At 32.6% G+C, this 15,637-nt stretch overlaps 1 protein-coding gene and 1 long non-coding RNA gene across 2 annotated transcripts; both read right to left on the reverse strand.

Annotated features, from left to right (window-relative positions):
- Positions 1-111: 111 nt before the first annotated feature.
- Positions 112-2,184, reverse strand: LOC129728007 (beta-catenin-like protein 1). The gene is made up of 4 exons (XM_055686358.1): positions 1,980-2,184; positions 1,050-1,922; positions 477-983; positions 112-419 (listed from the first exon to the last, which is right to left on the reverse strand). Exons 1-4 carry the CDS (start codon positions 2,007-2,009, stop codon positions 141-143), a joined length of 1,689 nt encoding a protein of 562 aa, XP_055542333.1. The 5' UTR covers positions 2,010-2,184; the 3' UTR covers positions 112-140.
- Positions 2,185-5,397: 3,213 nt separating this feature from the next.
- On the reverse strand, positions 5,398-14,325 carry LOC129730277 (uncharacterized). Its single transcript, XR_008728831.1, has 4 exons — positions 6,957-14,325; positions 6,819-6,899; positions 6,317-6,750; positions 5,398-6,249 (listed from the first exon to the last, which is right to left on the reverse strand). It is a non-coding gene; the product is annotated as an uncharacterized LOC129730277 (long non-coding RNA).
- Between the last annotated feature and the right edge of the window lie 1,312 nt (positions 14,326-15,637).

The raw sequence follows: 15,637 nt of genomic DNA on the forward strand, positions 1-15,637 counted from the left end.
TGAGAATATATGTAATTCGTTCGAATCGTTTATTCCGTACGAAAGTCGAATACGACCGTAAACCAGAATAAGGGCAAATATGCTCAAACACTGTTTCATAAAAACATGAAGTATCTTATCAATATTTTATTTCAAACTATTCAAAAACGATCGACCAATTGAATAATATGAGCCTGTTCTTGTTCCCGCCAATCAGAGTCTCCAGCATCGCCCAGATTTCCCGCATACTCTCGCATGACATGTCGAATGGTTTTCATCGAGGCATTTCGGAGGTTCAATATCTGCAATATGCGCTGTTTGACTACATCAGTCGAGCTGATCTCTAGGATTATATAATCAATCAACTGCAACGTAAAAAGACCACCAGACAGTCTTTTTATGTAAATCGCATCTACGTTTTCTTCCATTTCTCCTGAACTCTGCAAAACAAAAGATTCAAACCAAAGTATACACGCTATGTGTCGAAACAATCTTACAACTAATTGGTCGATGTCATGGTCCACTTGTTCAACCTTTTCCAAATACTTAAAATGTAGCTCCATAAGTCTTTCTACTTTTTCAAAGTCATTTTCGGTAAATTTGGTAAGCATCCGTTGTCGTTGTGCCCCTTTGCAATTTCTCAACATGCTAGCTACAATCGAAACAACATGCTCTTCATGTTCATCAGTGCTAAGCAAACGTTTTTTGTTTCGTTTAGGCGTCTTCATGAACAGCGGGAAAATGGTTCGTAAACCCAAAATGTCAACGAATTTGTTACAATTATCGCGTCCATCAGGACCGGACATTGCATGGTCAAGAACCTTAAGTGAACCGTTTCTTGACAGCTTTTTTTCGCGCAACATTAGATTCATCAGTTGAAGACCTTCTCCTTTAAGGAATTTTTCACGATTGTCTGATGACATCAGTGCCGAGCACAAGCTATTGAAAAGGTTTTCCATGAACTCCTGTTCTTCGGTAGTAGATGGGTCATGTCGCTTATAGGCCTGAATATCACAAGACAGAAGTGTTGAAGTAATTTTTGGCATCAGTCCAATTTGAGAAAAACTTACCGCTAACTGCTGCAAAAGTACATCAATTCCATCTAAATTTCCAAGAAGTACTCTGTTATCATTTGTATCCTGGAGCAGAATGGATAAGATTTCACTACAATACAGTTTATTTGTATCGAATGGCATTTTAACACGCAGCCGCTTAAGAATCCACTGCATGAGACCCTGTTCTGCAACTTCTTTGGCAATTTCTGATTTTATTTCCATCAAATTTTCAAATATAGCCATTGTGTTGTGAACACCATCTGCTTCCTCCTTTACATTTTCATCTAATCTTTCTAAATTTTGTACCAATAGTCCTGCGGCTTGTTGATTACGGAGAGCTTCGATAAGAGTTTCCGCTCCGTCTAAACTTTCGTGCAGAATGTCCACATCGGTTAGCTCTTGAATTAGATCAACTACCGCAACGCTTATATCTGTATTTTGATGCGATAGCAACTCGAGCAAACTGGCTATGCCATTTAATTCAACCAGAAGGGGATATAAATCCGGTACAGTGGCTACCGCGCGAAGCTCCTGGATCACATCGTTTAATTCGATTTCGCTCTCCATGAACTTCTCCGGGTTTTCTGGAAATTTAATTCTCATTTCTTGGTTTTTGAGGACACGTTTTTCAAATAGCAAAAGAATTTTCTTTAGACCTGCGTCGTCCAAAACATCGCCTTCCGGCTCTTCGGATTCCACGAATTTTAGAATATCTAACCTTTCCTCTTCGCTGATCTGTGGCTCCTTATGAGGTACGTGTGGTTTTGTACGCACATTTGATGCTTGCTCATCTCGCCGCACTTTCGGAGTAGGAGGGGCGGAGCGACGTTCCGGAGAGTCTTCTTCATCATCATCAAACTCGGAAGTACGCTTTGGTGTTTGTTCCGGCTAAATTGAAGAGATATAGATATTAAAAACTGTTTTTTGCATGTTGCAAATAATTACCTTGAAAGAAAGAAGTTCTTCGACATCCATGACGAATGATTCTCTGCTTGTTGCGTTAAGAGGAAAAGAATCAACAGAACATACAATATAAAACCAGTCCTTTTTAACAATAAAGTGGTATTTGAAGTAAGTTTATTCAACTAGAACCGCTATTACACCGACGAATAATACGACGATAAACAAAATTGAATAATGACAGCCGACCCGACAGCATGAGAGAGAGCAGAGTAGCCAGATGTTTTGAAGAATGTGTTCAACTGCTCGAAAGCCGTATCTGCTGGAAGCGAGACGCGACGAAACGGACGAAACAACATCAAAATGTATCTCTGATAGCATAAGCTGTGTTGAAGCCACAAATGGCAAACTTCTAGCCACCACGTGGTCGACTTCTAATTTTCAAAGGCAAACCACTCGGTAATCGTTAATGCGTCACCTGTGAAAACATATCCTCATGTTTGTTATAGTGATGAAAATATATGATAGTGTTTTCATAGGTAACGGGTTAACTATTTCCAAATCTTGTTATTTTCACCATTAGAAGCAATTGGGTTGTTTAGCTATATCAGTTTTTTATGTCACCTGAGAGAGCTGCCTTTTCTAAGCAAAACGTAATTTTAGAAGATTTTCTATCGTTGCCATTCATTTTTTTTATCACGAATTAAAACTGCTCGAAATCGCTATGATGACAGTTCGCCATCGATAGTTGGTATATACTGTCATTGTAGCGATCTGGAGTGATTTTTTATTTTTCATTTACAAATCGAAAGATAATGATGATTTGGAGCGAATTTTATTTCTTCATTTAAAAATCGAAGGATAATGAAATGATAATGAAGAATTAAAATTCGCTCCAAATCGCTACAATGACAGTTGGTATATGGGCGAACTGTCATTGTAGCGATTTCGAGCAGTTTTGCATCTTGATTTAAAAAGCGAAGGACAACGATAGAAATTTTTTTCAATCACGTTTTACTCAGAAAATGCAGATCTTTCAGATGATATAAAAAACACTAAACACGGGCAAACAACAACCATGATGTCAAAAAAATTTGACCATTATGTCAGAAGGTCAAATATTTGACCATTAGACAAAGAGTGTACTACAGGCTTTATTCTTCATTTAAAAATCGAAGAACAACGATCACGAAAATCACGTTTGCTCAGAAAATTGCACCCCTTCAGTTGATATATAAAAATCAGAAATCCGTGAATAGCTTAACAATCCAATTCATGTAGGCCATCAGCGACTCACAGTTTTTGAAAGTTGTTTTTTTTTTGTTGCTTTTTTACAAAATTAGCGAATTAGCGATTAGCGTTTCGAAGGCAAAAATTTTAGTGACACTTACAGTCTGCTAACCAATTCAAAAATTGACGAAATCGCTGAATCGCTAACTGAGTATCAGCGTCGCTAATTAGCGATTAGCGAATAAGCGAAATGGTGCCTACAACTGGCTATCATTGATACATTTTGATGCTGTTTCGTGAGGTAACTTTTCAAATATTTAAGATTTTCTGCTTGTCATTATAACCTCAAACATAAACAGACCATTTGCGTTGGTTCGTCGTTAAATGTTATCTCGGCAAACTAGAATTCAATCACTAAATAATCAGTAATGAAATTTTGCTGTATATTCAGCAAAGCAGAGTATATTTGTTTGGGCCCTCAGGCACAGCTTTTACCCACCCTCATCAATGTCATGCCGAATGACTGTTGAAGTAGAGATGTAAATTTATCATATCTACTCTATATTCATCTAGCCCAACATTAATGTAGCTGAATATTGAGAATAGGTTATGTTTCCATTTAATTCTACTACAATTTTTGTAGTAGAATTAAATGGAAACATAACCTATTCTCAATATTCCATTCCATTCTACTAAGACGCTCAAAAAGAAATTTATTTGATTAATGTAGCTATGATCCCATACCAACGATTAGTAACTTAGCTATGACCCCGTATGAGCTTCGTACCGGTTTGGTGTGAAAAATTTTGATATATCGATTTGCTCGCTGATTTCCAGCAAACAAATAGTTTTGCTATATTCTCTTGAATCACTTGGTTGTTGGAAAATTATTCAATGACAAAACTTTGGAAAAAACTAGAAGGTAAACAGCCCTAAAGTTGTATGAAATGGTGACGTGGGACTAAACACTGTAATTGTGGGTTTTTTTGTTACAAAATATACAAAGTCTGCTGACAGAATCAATGTGTTTGCTCAGCGACTGTTCGTATTTTTATTTTCAGCCTCCCCTGGAAATCAATTTATGAAAGATATTCAACAACACTCGAAAGAATATCGTTTATATTTGGCGATATTATGCATGTAGTATTTTTTATGTGCAAACAACATGTATTTGACAAGGCACAAGCATATAGTGCTTGTTGAAGAAGTACCAAGAATTTCTCGTAATGCGTCAAAGTCAGAATTAACTCTATATCCTCAAAAACCAAATCTAATAATACTTACGTTATCATAATGAATGGTTTTGTCTTATTTAACTCTGATTAAATCAAATCTATAATATGGATCTTACTTTCAAAATAATATAGAAGCCCTTACAAAGGTTCATTAATTGGCAAACATAAGAAGAAAAGTTAAACAAAATTATTAACAAGTTCCAGCAAAAAATCGTAGCGATCAACAATTCTATTTTTGTTTTTTGCTTGACAATTTTTTTCATTTGCCTACAACAACATTTGCTGTATTACGAAGACAGCTAATATACGTTTATTATAGTAAAGTTTTAAATAATAATATACCATCTAACAATTTTGAAATGTAACAAAAATTCTGAATGAATCTTAGTAAATCGATCAAAAATTCACAAGCATTCGCCGGCGTCAACCCTTCTATTAATTTGTATATTTGAGAATTAACTTTCTCGATACTATCCGATCACGATTATTTAGTGAATATCGAAGATAAAATTAAATAAATATCCGTTGCAAAAATTTACAATTCTTGTTGAGTAATTTATGGTAATCATATTTCTGAGATAAACTTTCAATCACCATCAACAGCAGCATTGTAGTTTTTCCTCGTTTGCACACGAATAGAAATGTACCAACAAAAGTGTACCACTGCAATATGAATAGTACACTGAAACGAAGGATATGGTATTTTTACTATATCAGAGGGTAAAATTGAAAAGTAGGCACCACTTAATTTTAGCTGACCAGTAACTACATTCGGGCTAAATAAAATGAACAGTTATTTTTACCATGCATCAGTAACTGTAATAACTGTAGTTAAATTTATATAATTCATTGTGTTTTTTACCATTTGGGTAAACATTCTGTGTAGTATTTTCGACAATCTGCAGACGTTTCCGGAATTCAATTTCACTGTACGAGTTTATCTGCTGCGGTAAATTTCACAATGAAAATATTTAAAATCAGTGTTTCGTATTGTCAGCATAAAAACTTTATTTTATTTCTGTTTGCATTTATAGTTATGTATGGTATTACATATATATGAATTAATGTGTAACATATTTGGTTCAAATGAGATATTTCTTCAGTCTCATGTACAGCTTATTTTCTATGGAATACAAATGAATCGGAGGTCCATCCAATTCATTAACTTCAACAATTTTATGCATATCACATGGACCTTTATTGCATATAGTTCTATGTTGCTCAACCGACGACTCGATTTTGACAGGAAATATCCTATTTTGTATTCAACGCCTTTGTATGACACATTATTAGAAGCTTGGAAATTATGTACTGAACATTTCTGTCAATATCTAGAAGTGCAAAGTACGGCAAGTTTATAAGTTAGACTGTGACTGCATTCTAATATGCAAGGTCGATTCCAAAAAAAATAGCATTGTTCAAGTTATTAGAAAAAAATAGACTAGCCTTTGTACACAAGTTGATTTAAATCAGATGCATTGATGAAACTCGCTGCAAAAATATTCCTTAGCTTCGATATGTAGAACGATGGAATTGTTGGAAACGAGTAATATATTCCATTTATTTATTTTGAACGGAATGGAACTCGATCCTCTTTGGTTCAAAATAAGTGCCTTATCGCTTCTCTCATTTTAAGGTTCTCTAATTATTTAATACCAATACAAATTAACAAAATAATTACTTGATTCTGATAAATTAACAGCAGCAGCCCGTCTGGAAAGCAGAAAACTTGTCTTTTCGGGTTTCGATTTCTGAATCTTTTCCTTTTTCCTGTTATAGAAGCGATCATATAACAGTCCTGATGGATGGTTTGTGCTTGCTTTGGAATCGCGCGGAATCTAATACGTTTCCTGAAAATGAATAGAAACTAATAGATTAGCAATTTTTTTAAAGATACGGTTTAAAAATGATAATTACGGCAATCTCTGTGGGGAATCTTTGTGCGATCAGTTCTGCAAATTTAGCCATGTTCGGTAGAGTAAAATGCTTCTGATTGGCTATGTAATAATCAACCACTGTATGAGACAAAGTCTTCCGGTGTGAAATATCTAACGCATTGTGCCATCCGTAATATTTAACAAAGATTTTTCCTTTTTTATTACGGCTAAGAATATCATCTAACAAACGGGTGATAACGATTGTCGGAAGTAACCATCGCTCGGAACTACAGCTCGCACTTTTTATATCGTCATTATGCTGCGATGATTGATGTTCGTAAAGAAGACTCTGATCCCATTGCATCAATTTTCTGCGCAGCGTATGCTTGTGTCCAGTCCATTTTGCTACTGAAAACACGTCATTTAGCGCTTTTTCGTCAAGCATTTTCAGGCACTGGAACGTTATTCCATGACCTATAATGCGAGGCACGGTGAACTCTATACCTAAATGATTATGTAGTTATGATAAATTTAAGACTTACTAATCAAAATAGCGTAAATAGTCGGATCAAGTTTCCAATCACCAATCATTAGTTGCCGCAGTTCCGGTATTTGTCCAGCATCTGTGATATTTTTACCGTCATGACTTATACTTTTTATAATGTTACGCTCATACAAACCTGCAATCAACCCCGGGTTAGAAAACAGATCATCCACTATTAATTCCACTTTTTCGGTGCCCATATGTTGTGTTTTACAGTAAATATTCAAATTGAAATTGTCAACACTCACTTACACAGCGTCCTGAAAAAACTGCGCATGAGAAAAATGGCTGCTCTTGAGGGGCTTTTAACATATAACGAAAACCAACACGTTCATGGTGAATTTCGGGAAAAAAACGACGTAACGATCGCAGTAGCTCTGATGACAATATTTAAAATTAATTTCAAAGTAACGTAGTAAGTTCACCAATGCTTACATGAGTCATATTTTCAACAAGAACACAAACATCGAATTTACATTAGTTCCAGTCAGTTTTACCATATTGGTTGTGGTAATGACTATAGTTGCCAGTCAACTTTTATATACAATATAGTTAATTTTGATAACGCAGCATAGTTAATAAAACAATATGTTTCTTTCGTTAAGCAATGGTATTTTCTACTATAATGCAGTCCTTTTTAATGGATTGTACATCAAAGTTACTATTTTCAGGCATAGTATTTTTAACTGCTATTTTGTTATTAGCCGTACCAGATCATTGCTTTCTGTGTACCGTCGCTAAATAGCCTGTATGTTCATCAGTAGTGTATGGACTTTTCACTCCCTTTGGTACTGACGTCGAAATATATTTGCTATGCAGTTCGCTCCACGGCGACGGTAGGGAGTCCCTACGGACATCACACTTAACTCTACCATTCAGCATGACAAGGGGTTCAATTCTCATTTTTTAAGACGCGTAGTGTTACTCAGTTTTGAGTATTTGTGGAGTTACTCAATTTTAGAGTTGTTCCACTTTTTACGAAAATGCGTCAAATGTTACTCATTTTAAAGTTATTATTTACGAGCATGTACTAAACAAAATTTTAAAATAGTCGTTAGTTTTCTGGGCGAAAAAATTGTCATCTAGTGGCACATCTGTTTGGCTATGGTTCAATCATTGATTTAATCAACTTCAGCCATTTTGAAATTCTAAATGGCGAAAACCTACTAATTATAAAATGGATATAAGAAATGATTCTTCATTTTGAACCCTTTAATTCCGAGCAACACCGAAAACAAATGCCAAACTTTCTAAAACGCTCCAAAGCTTTAGAAAATAAATTCTGACATTTCTTTTCATTTTCTATCAAAATTTTTGTTATAACATCACGTTTACACAAACAAACAAAATTTCGTGTTGGTAGTTGTTTTTGTTCAAAATTCATTTGTTTCCGGTGCTTACTTCTAAACAATCTCGCTCGACGGGTTTCGTCGCTGACAACTCGAACGGCGTGCACGATTCCGGTCTTCCTTTTCAGCTATAACACACAATAAAAATATTATGATGGAATAACTTTGAATGTAAACAACACAACGCAGCCGAAGTTGGGCTGAATACTGCACGTTATTTGGAATGGCGATTATTTATTAATGTATTTATAATTTTCGGAACAATCTATAAAATCAACATCTTTTTCCCGAATCAGTTACGTTCCTATTTGTCCTTATGTTCCTGATTTGACGGTAAATACACCATAAAGTCCCTGTCTTCTGGGTTTATATGAAGCACAAGAGGTTTTATCCCAACGAAATCAGTTGTGCTCATGATGTATAAAGACATGGTGTAACGGTAAGAAAAGCAGAATCGGCCATATTTGAAAAAAAAAAATGCCAGCAAGTAGGTTTGTTTATAAACAACTAGGGCATAAAAATTATCCCTTCTCATAACATATCATTTGGATGCATTTAAATAATAAATATGGCAATGCTTCATACCTTGCTATCAATATTCATTAATTTAGAAAACAATTTCTAACTTAAAACACCTGAATTTGCGGTATTCAATTGCCTAGTTAGTAAGGATATATCAACAAACACGAAAAAGTTATTCTCTGTTGCATAGTGATGCTTCGTCTCCAACCCTCCGAAGTTGTATCTGGCTCAGTTAAACAAATAATGTATCGTGCCATGTCAAATATACTATTATTGATTTAAAAAAAAAATCCTCCAAAGTAAAAAAACGCTTCCTCACCCCGCGCCTACTTTTTGGTCAAACCGTTACACCATGTTCTACTCATCATGGCTGTGCTATTATGGGCATTATGCCACAAAAGAGGAAAGTTCGATTAAATTTCCAAAAAAAATGACTGAAAAAAGAATATTTTAATTTAAATTATTTAAATTTCAACATAATGTTGTGTTTCTATAGTTCTATTTATTCGAACACCATTTCTATAATTTTTTAGAAAAGTGTATTTCGAAAGATTAGTTTGAATTCATTTCAAATCCCACAAATATAACATATTGACAAAAAAAATCTTCTGTTTCAATCGCCCCGGCAACTTTTTGTATTGGAAGTAGATTTTTAGGAATGACTTAAACTGAAATGATAGGATGACAGAAATCTGAAACAACTTTATTTATTCGGATCAAAATAAAATTCTTCATAATTATTTCAAATTCTATTGACACAGTAATAATTTCACTTAGTTTTTTTTTGGCAACAACTTACCACATACATACATGCTATGTGCCACATAACATTGATATTCGTTGAGTTGAGAAAATACCATTTGAATAAAGCTCGATACAACTTGACAAACTATGACGAAAACTAATATAGGTATTCATTAGTAGCAAAAAAGTGACCTTTGTCTAATCACCACAGATTTACACAGAGACTGAGTTCATGTACAACGAGTCATTGTCAAACCTACTGTCGTATATAACTTTACTGTAAGGCATAGTCAAAGTGCTTTGACCATCGAAGGATTATTGGATTGGATAATGCCATAAAAACTATCATGCGAACAGAAGTTTGAAAACTTGCAAACGAAGTGTTATTTGCAGAAGCAAACTATACTATAACGATGTATTATGTGTTCAGAATATTGTTAAAAAATAATCTAATTAATGGGTAGACAACAGTATGCATTCAGTAAATAATGCACTAGTACAGAACGAAATGTAATAGAGGAAATTGTAGAAATTAAACCAATATAGTAACCAGTGCAATAGAATCACGCGATAGAAAGCATTCAAATCTTCAAAAGCTAGAGTCGTTTTGCATATACAAATAGTTGATAGTGAAATTGCAATTCGTATACTACTTCACATGTACCGTGAGCATTAAAGCACAGATAACGAAAACAAACTACAAAGATTTTCTCGAATTTTGAAAATAACGAATACACTGTCTATAAGGAAAAGGTACAAAAAGCTTATTTTATTACAATAATTGTTTATTTTGTATAATTATAATTGATACTGTTAAAATATAAAAAAATACTTTTTCCACTAGATTACTCTTTGTTATTGTTTGGTTTTATTGGGTTCGTTTTATTTCGTACTGATCTGTTGTTACAACATGAAAAACTATCATGCATGCGTGTATTTGTTACAATGACTGAACCGAAATTGGCTTGCTCTGTATGGCAGCTGCTTTTGTTTGCAAAGGAGTATCATATACATACAATGATGTTGCGCTTAAGTGCTCGGATGTAATACGAATACAGAATGGAAAAATAATACAGTAGCTTGATTACATTGGTTAGGCAAATCATAATCGAATGGAAACAAGTATCGATATAATAGTGTAGAATAGGAAATAGTACAAAGTTCAGAGGTTAATAATTAATTAATCAATTATGTGGCCGCATTCAAAATTGTACAATGTATAAAAAGGCACACCCAAATAGTCGTTACTTTTGTTTTTCAGTTGCTTGTTATTTGGATCTCTAGATGTTACTTGTTTTATTTTCTCTATTTGTAAAACTTTGTTATTAGTATCTAAAATGTATTATTGCGATTACCTTTAGCTTATATACAATCCGTTGTTTTTCATTCGATTCAATTGTCTTTTTTACGGTTTGCTTAGCTTTGCATTAATCACTTGTATGAACTTTTCATTTGGACTACAACATTCAGGATTATATGTACAATGACAACAACACTTAAAGTTACTTAAATTTATTGATGGCAAACAGTAGTTTGTAGTGATTACAGTAAAACGTGTAATGTTAAACAAGGCAAACCAGCTACTCACGGTATTAAAAGTAGAGCTCACTGCGTATATAAGATTTTAACAAGCTCTGTCTATTGCAAAAGTACATTCTGAGTGGTAGGTGATATACGGTATACTACGCTATTTTGTTTTTTTTTTTTTTTTTTTTTTTTGTTTGGTATCACATTCAGGAGCGAAATGCATGAAATATTCAGAAACCATTATACACTAAAACTCTTTTGTCAAAATTGTTGTGTTCCGACAAGGGTATAAAGCTACACAATTAGTTAAAAAGCAATAGGCTTCAATCGAGAATGGAATGTATGATTAACAGAAACCTGATAAGTGTGTATGAATCTTGCAACGATACGCTGTGCAAACTTTATATGTATATTGTGCCCATTACATACAATGACTAAGAACATAGTTTACAAAGCTGACTTTTCTAACGTGATAAAACAAATCATTTTAAAAGTTCAAATTAGTTTAACTAATTAGGAATATGGAAGAAGTTTTGGTTTGTAACAGAACGAGATCAATAATTGAAAACATAAGTAAATTTTCTTTTAAAATTTCTTTTAAAATTTCAAGCCTTTGTTTTATACATCAAACAATCAAACAATCATATGACAGTATTCACCTAGTTTAAAGAATTTTAAATGAGTATTATTGCGGAGTTAAAGCACATGTAGCAACTTTTGAAACAGTTAGTTTACTAATTTTTAAAACGACCAAAATCGAACATAAATTTAAACAAATGCAAATCAGATTCATATTTTACGGCTTCAATGTTTATTGTATGGACCATACTGTCAACCTATATTGGACAGAAATTGTAGCATGAGCATTTGATTATTGCTAATTTTCTCTAATCTAATGAAATTTCGAGATAACATGATCGAGATAATATGTTGTTACATGTTCGTTCTATAATAATAGTGAAAAAAAAAAGAAACATTTTTTTTTTGAATCAATAAAACACGAAAACGTTCACGTGTAATAGATTTTCATTGATCCATTCATTCATATCATAATCACTCGCAAAAGCTGAAACAGCTCACTGACATGATTGCCGTAAAGTTGTGTTTCATTTATTTTGCTGATTTCTTGAGTTTCTTGATAATATGAATGAAGACACTACAACAAAAGTGAAAACCCAAAATGAAGAAACGACTTCAATAAACCTAGCATACTGTAAAGGAGAACGAAGGAGACCAACAAAATACAAGAATAATATGAATAATTGATAATTGACTAGAGCAATTCGAACTAGTTTAGCAAACTTACGAGGATTTTGAATGATAGATTAATTTCGTTGCGTGATTTCAGTGCTTTATTGAGTTTTTGGAATAATCTTGAGTGTCTAATTGTAGTATAGTAGCACACTCAATATGAAGAAAATGTAACAACAAAAGAAGAATATTATTGAGAAACATTTTTCCGCTTCAATGATTGCTGATTTGATGTCTATTTCTTAAAAAAAATGTTTGAAAAGCTTATAAATATTCCAATATTAATATATGCTGCTGCTGTTTTTTCTGATTATCCCGACCTACGTCTTGTGAATCCATAAACCAGGTAAGAGCTATGAAAAATATTCATTGCTTAATTTAACTAAAAGTCTTGTCAAACCGAAAACCAATCATCTGATGAAAGCTAGCAAAAAAATCTTATTGTTTGATTTCCTTACAGCACTACTGAAAGTAACGTTAACTGTCAATTATTTAATAAAGCAAATACACAGCGGAACAAAATTAGTTGCACGGTAAACGGATTGTACGTGTTTATATTAATTCTATCACCGAAAAGCATACAGTGTTACCTAGAACCTATGAATGCATCAAAATAATAGGTTTTACTTACTGATATGTGACATGCAAGGTGGTAGTGAACAATTTAACTAAATTTGAGCCAATTCGCAACAAACTCACCGGAAAACTTCTGAACTCAAACGTGTCGTCATTAGTGAAGTTTTAACTTTCCACTCTTGTTTGATCTGTACTGACAATGAAACCAATCCTTTTCTAGGTAATGCGAATTTATTGAAACTGGTAATTCTGCTATTTGATTCTTTTGTTTCCAATAAGTCAATGTTTTTCGACACTCGAAATCTATGTTCCTGTATTATTTGTGAGAGTTTACCACTTATAAGAAATCTAGACAAATCAACTTCACATTTATATATATTTTGTGAAATAATCAACTGAAGCACTACCATATTCGGAAAATTTTCGCAGTTAAAATATTTTGTTTTTTTTTTGTTCTTCCTAACCAGTTTTGATTCGTTCGGTTGTTTACTTTGTAATGAGAAATATTTAATGCAACTATGAAAGTATAAAATGGCACACATTACTTTGTTACATGGTTGTTCATTTGTTTTTGTCTTTGTTAAACCATTATTTTGTTTCAACATTCGTTTACTTTTTCTGATTCGCAGTGATGATCATGATGAATTCACAGGATCAACCTAACGTGAAAGATAGCTCACGCTGCAGATTCAAGTATACGCGTTACAGTTGTCGCATTTATTATAAGCATCTTCAGATGAAAATTGGACAATAACAAATTAAAACTTCACTAATTCAATTGATGTTAGACGGCAAAGGATTTCAAAATTCTATGGGAGACATTGCAAAAGTTTTCATTTGGACCGATAGGCATAGTTCTGAACTACGATTATTATTTTGTTTTATCGAACATCACGAAAGTTGGTTACATGTATAATTTTTCTTTAGCAAATGTATCACAATAGGGAAATAGCACACCTTTTATACGTACATCATTTTGGTCGAATATTTCGTTTGAAAGCGGTTATTTTTCCAACGCTTAATAGAACTGTATGTGTATCTATAAAATAAGACTCATTGATGTAATTGTGCCATTAGGTTTATGAAATGTATTTTGTGCTGTAGGAATAAAAACAGATTGTAGTTCATAGCACGACCTTACAACTGAACTAGGGTAGATAAAGCGAAAAACGCATTATGGCTTACGGTGCCATCGTTTGGTTTCCTGCAGTTTTGTAGATATTGCGCTCAAAATTTACGAAGAAATTAAATAGAAATATTTGTTTTTTTTTTTCTGTTAGTTTCACAACCTTAATTCAATAAAAACTATTACTGAGCCTAGCGCTTCCATGTTGTTCGTTATTGGCTGAAATTTTTGAAAATATTGCAAGAAAGTTGCAGTACGATGATAAATACGTATTTGAATAAGAACATATTAAAAGAGAGGAGTGCAGACCGTTTTCTTCTTAGTAAAAACTTTATGTTTACTGTTTCGTTTCATGAACATTTCTAAGCTAGCATATAACTTCAATACTTCAATATATATATATATATATATATATATATATATATATATATATATATATATATATATATATATATATATATATATATATATATATATATATATATATATATATATATATATATATATATATATATATATATATATATATATATATATATATATATATATATATATATATATATATATATATATATATATATATATATATATATATATATATATATATATATATATATATATATATATATATATATATATATATATATATATATATATATATATATATATATATATATATATATATATATATATATATATATATATATATATATATATATATATATATATATATATATATATATATATATATATATATACTGATAGCTTACTGAATCATGAGTTTGTCAGACTGTTTTATTTGATTTTACTTGGTAAAGTTCTATTTTACCAAAACTTATCCGAAACTTACGAAAATGATTGCATTCGTAACCGTCAACTGAGTGCATTGAATACAGACAAGAATATACAAGAAGAAACAAATGACTGGAGGCAACTGTCTTGAGGCACTTGACAGTCATTTTCGATCTATCTGAACCCTCATCTAAAAATAAATTCTTATTATTTGTTCGACTTCCATAATCTGGACGTAATATCTTGAATTACGCGTGCAACAACGACACAAAAAGTACGTTAAGTCAACCATCGCCACTTAGTAATAGTTTAACTGGAAAACACACCTGGAAAGCAATTTGAGATTATGTAGAGCTATATTGTCATAATAACTACCATATTAACGATCGAGTGTATCCGAAGAGCTTCAGGACGCTAGATTCGCGTGCTAGTCATGAGTTGAGAAGAGCACACTGAATAGATTAAAAAACTGACTACAATAGTAAAGTGTAAGTCACATAAACCCTAAATCTTACCATCCTTGATGTTTGGTAGTCTGCGATTAGGTACCAACGCAATTCATTTCTTTACCACAGAGAACCTCGGTGAAAAAGTTCAAGCATGTCTATTCTGTAACACTACTTTGAATAATAACTTCAAAATATCTACTAACGTTTCAATCACACCGATATTTTTGTTTGCTTTCTTGGTTTATACATTGAATGATTACAAATATAAAGCTAACAATATGCGTTGTTTTTCACACCTTACGTTGAGTTGTAACATGTCTCATTGTCACAATCTAGTATATTCCGAAAATAGAAAATTTAGAATTCAATATTATTAGGAAGGAGAAGTGAATAGATGTGTTTTACCATTATAAGAACCACTTAACACTATTTTTTCTGTTCTAAAAATATGGTTCACTGGGTTTAAAATTGCTTTATTGCT

This window comes from Wyeomyia smithii, chromosome 3, assembly GCF_029784165.1.
Source record: "Wyeomyia smithii strain HCP4-BCI-WySm-NY-G18 chromosome 3, ASM2978416v1, whole genome shotgun sequence".
NCBI classification, from domain to species: Eukaryota; Metazoa; Arthropoda; class Insecta; order Diptera; family Culicidae; genus Wyeomyia; species Wyeomyia smithii.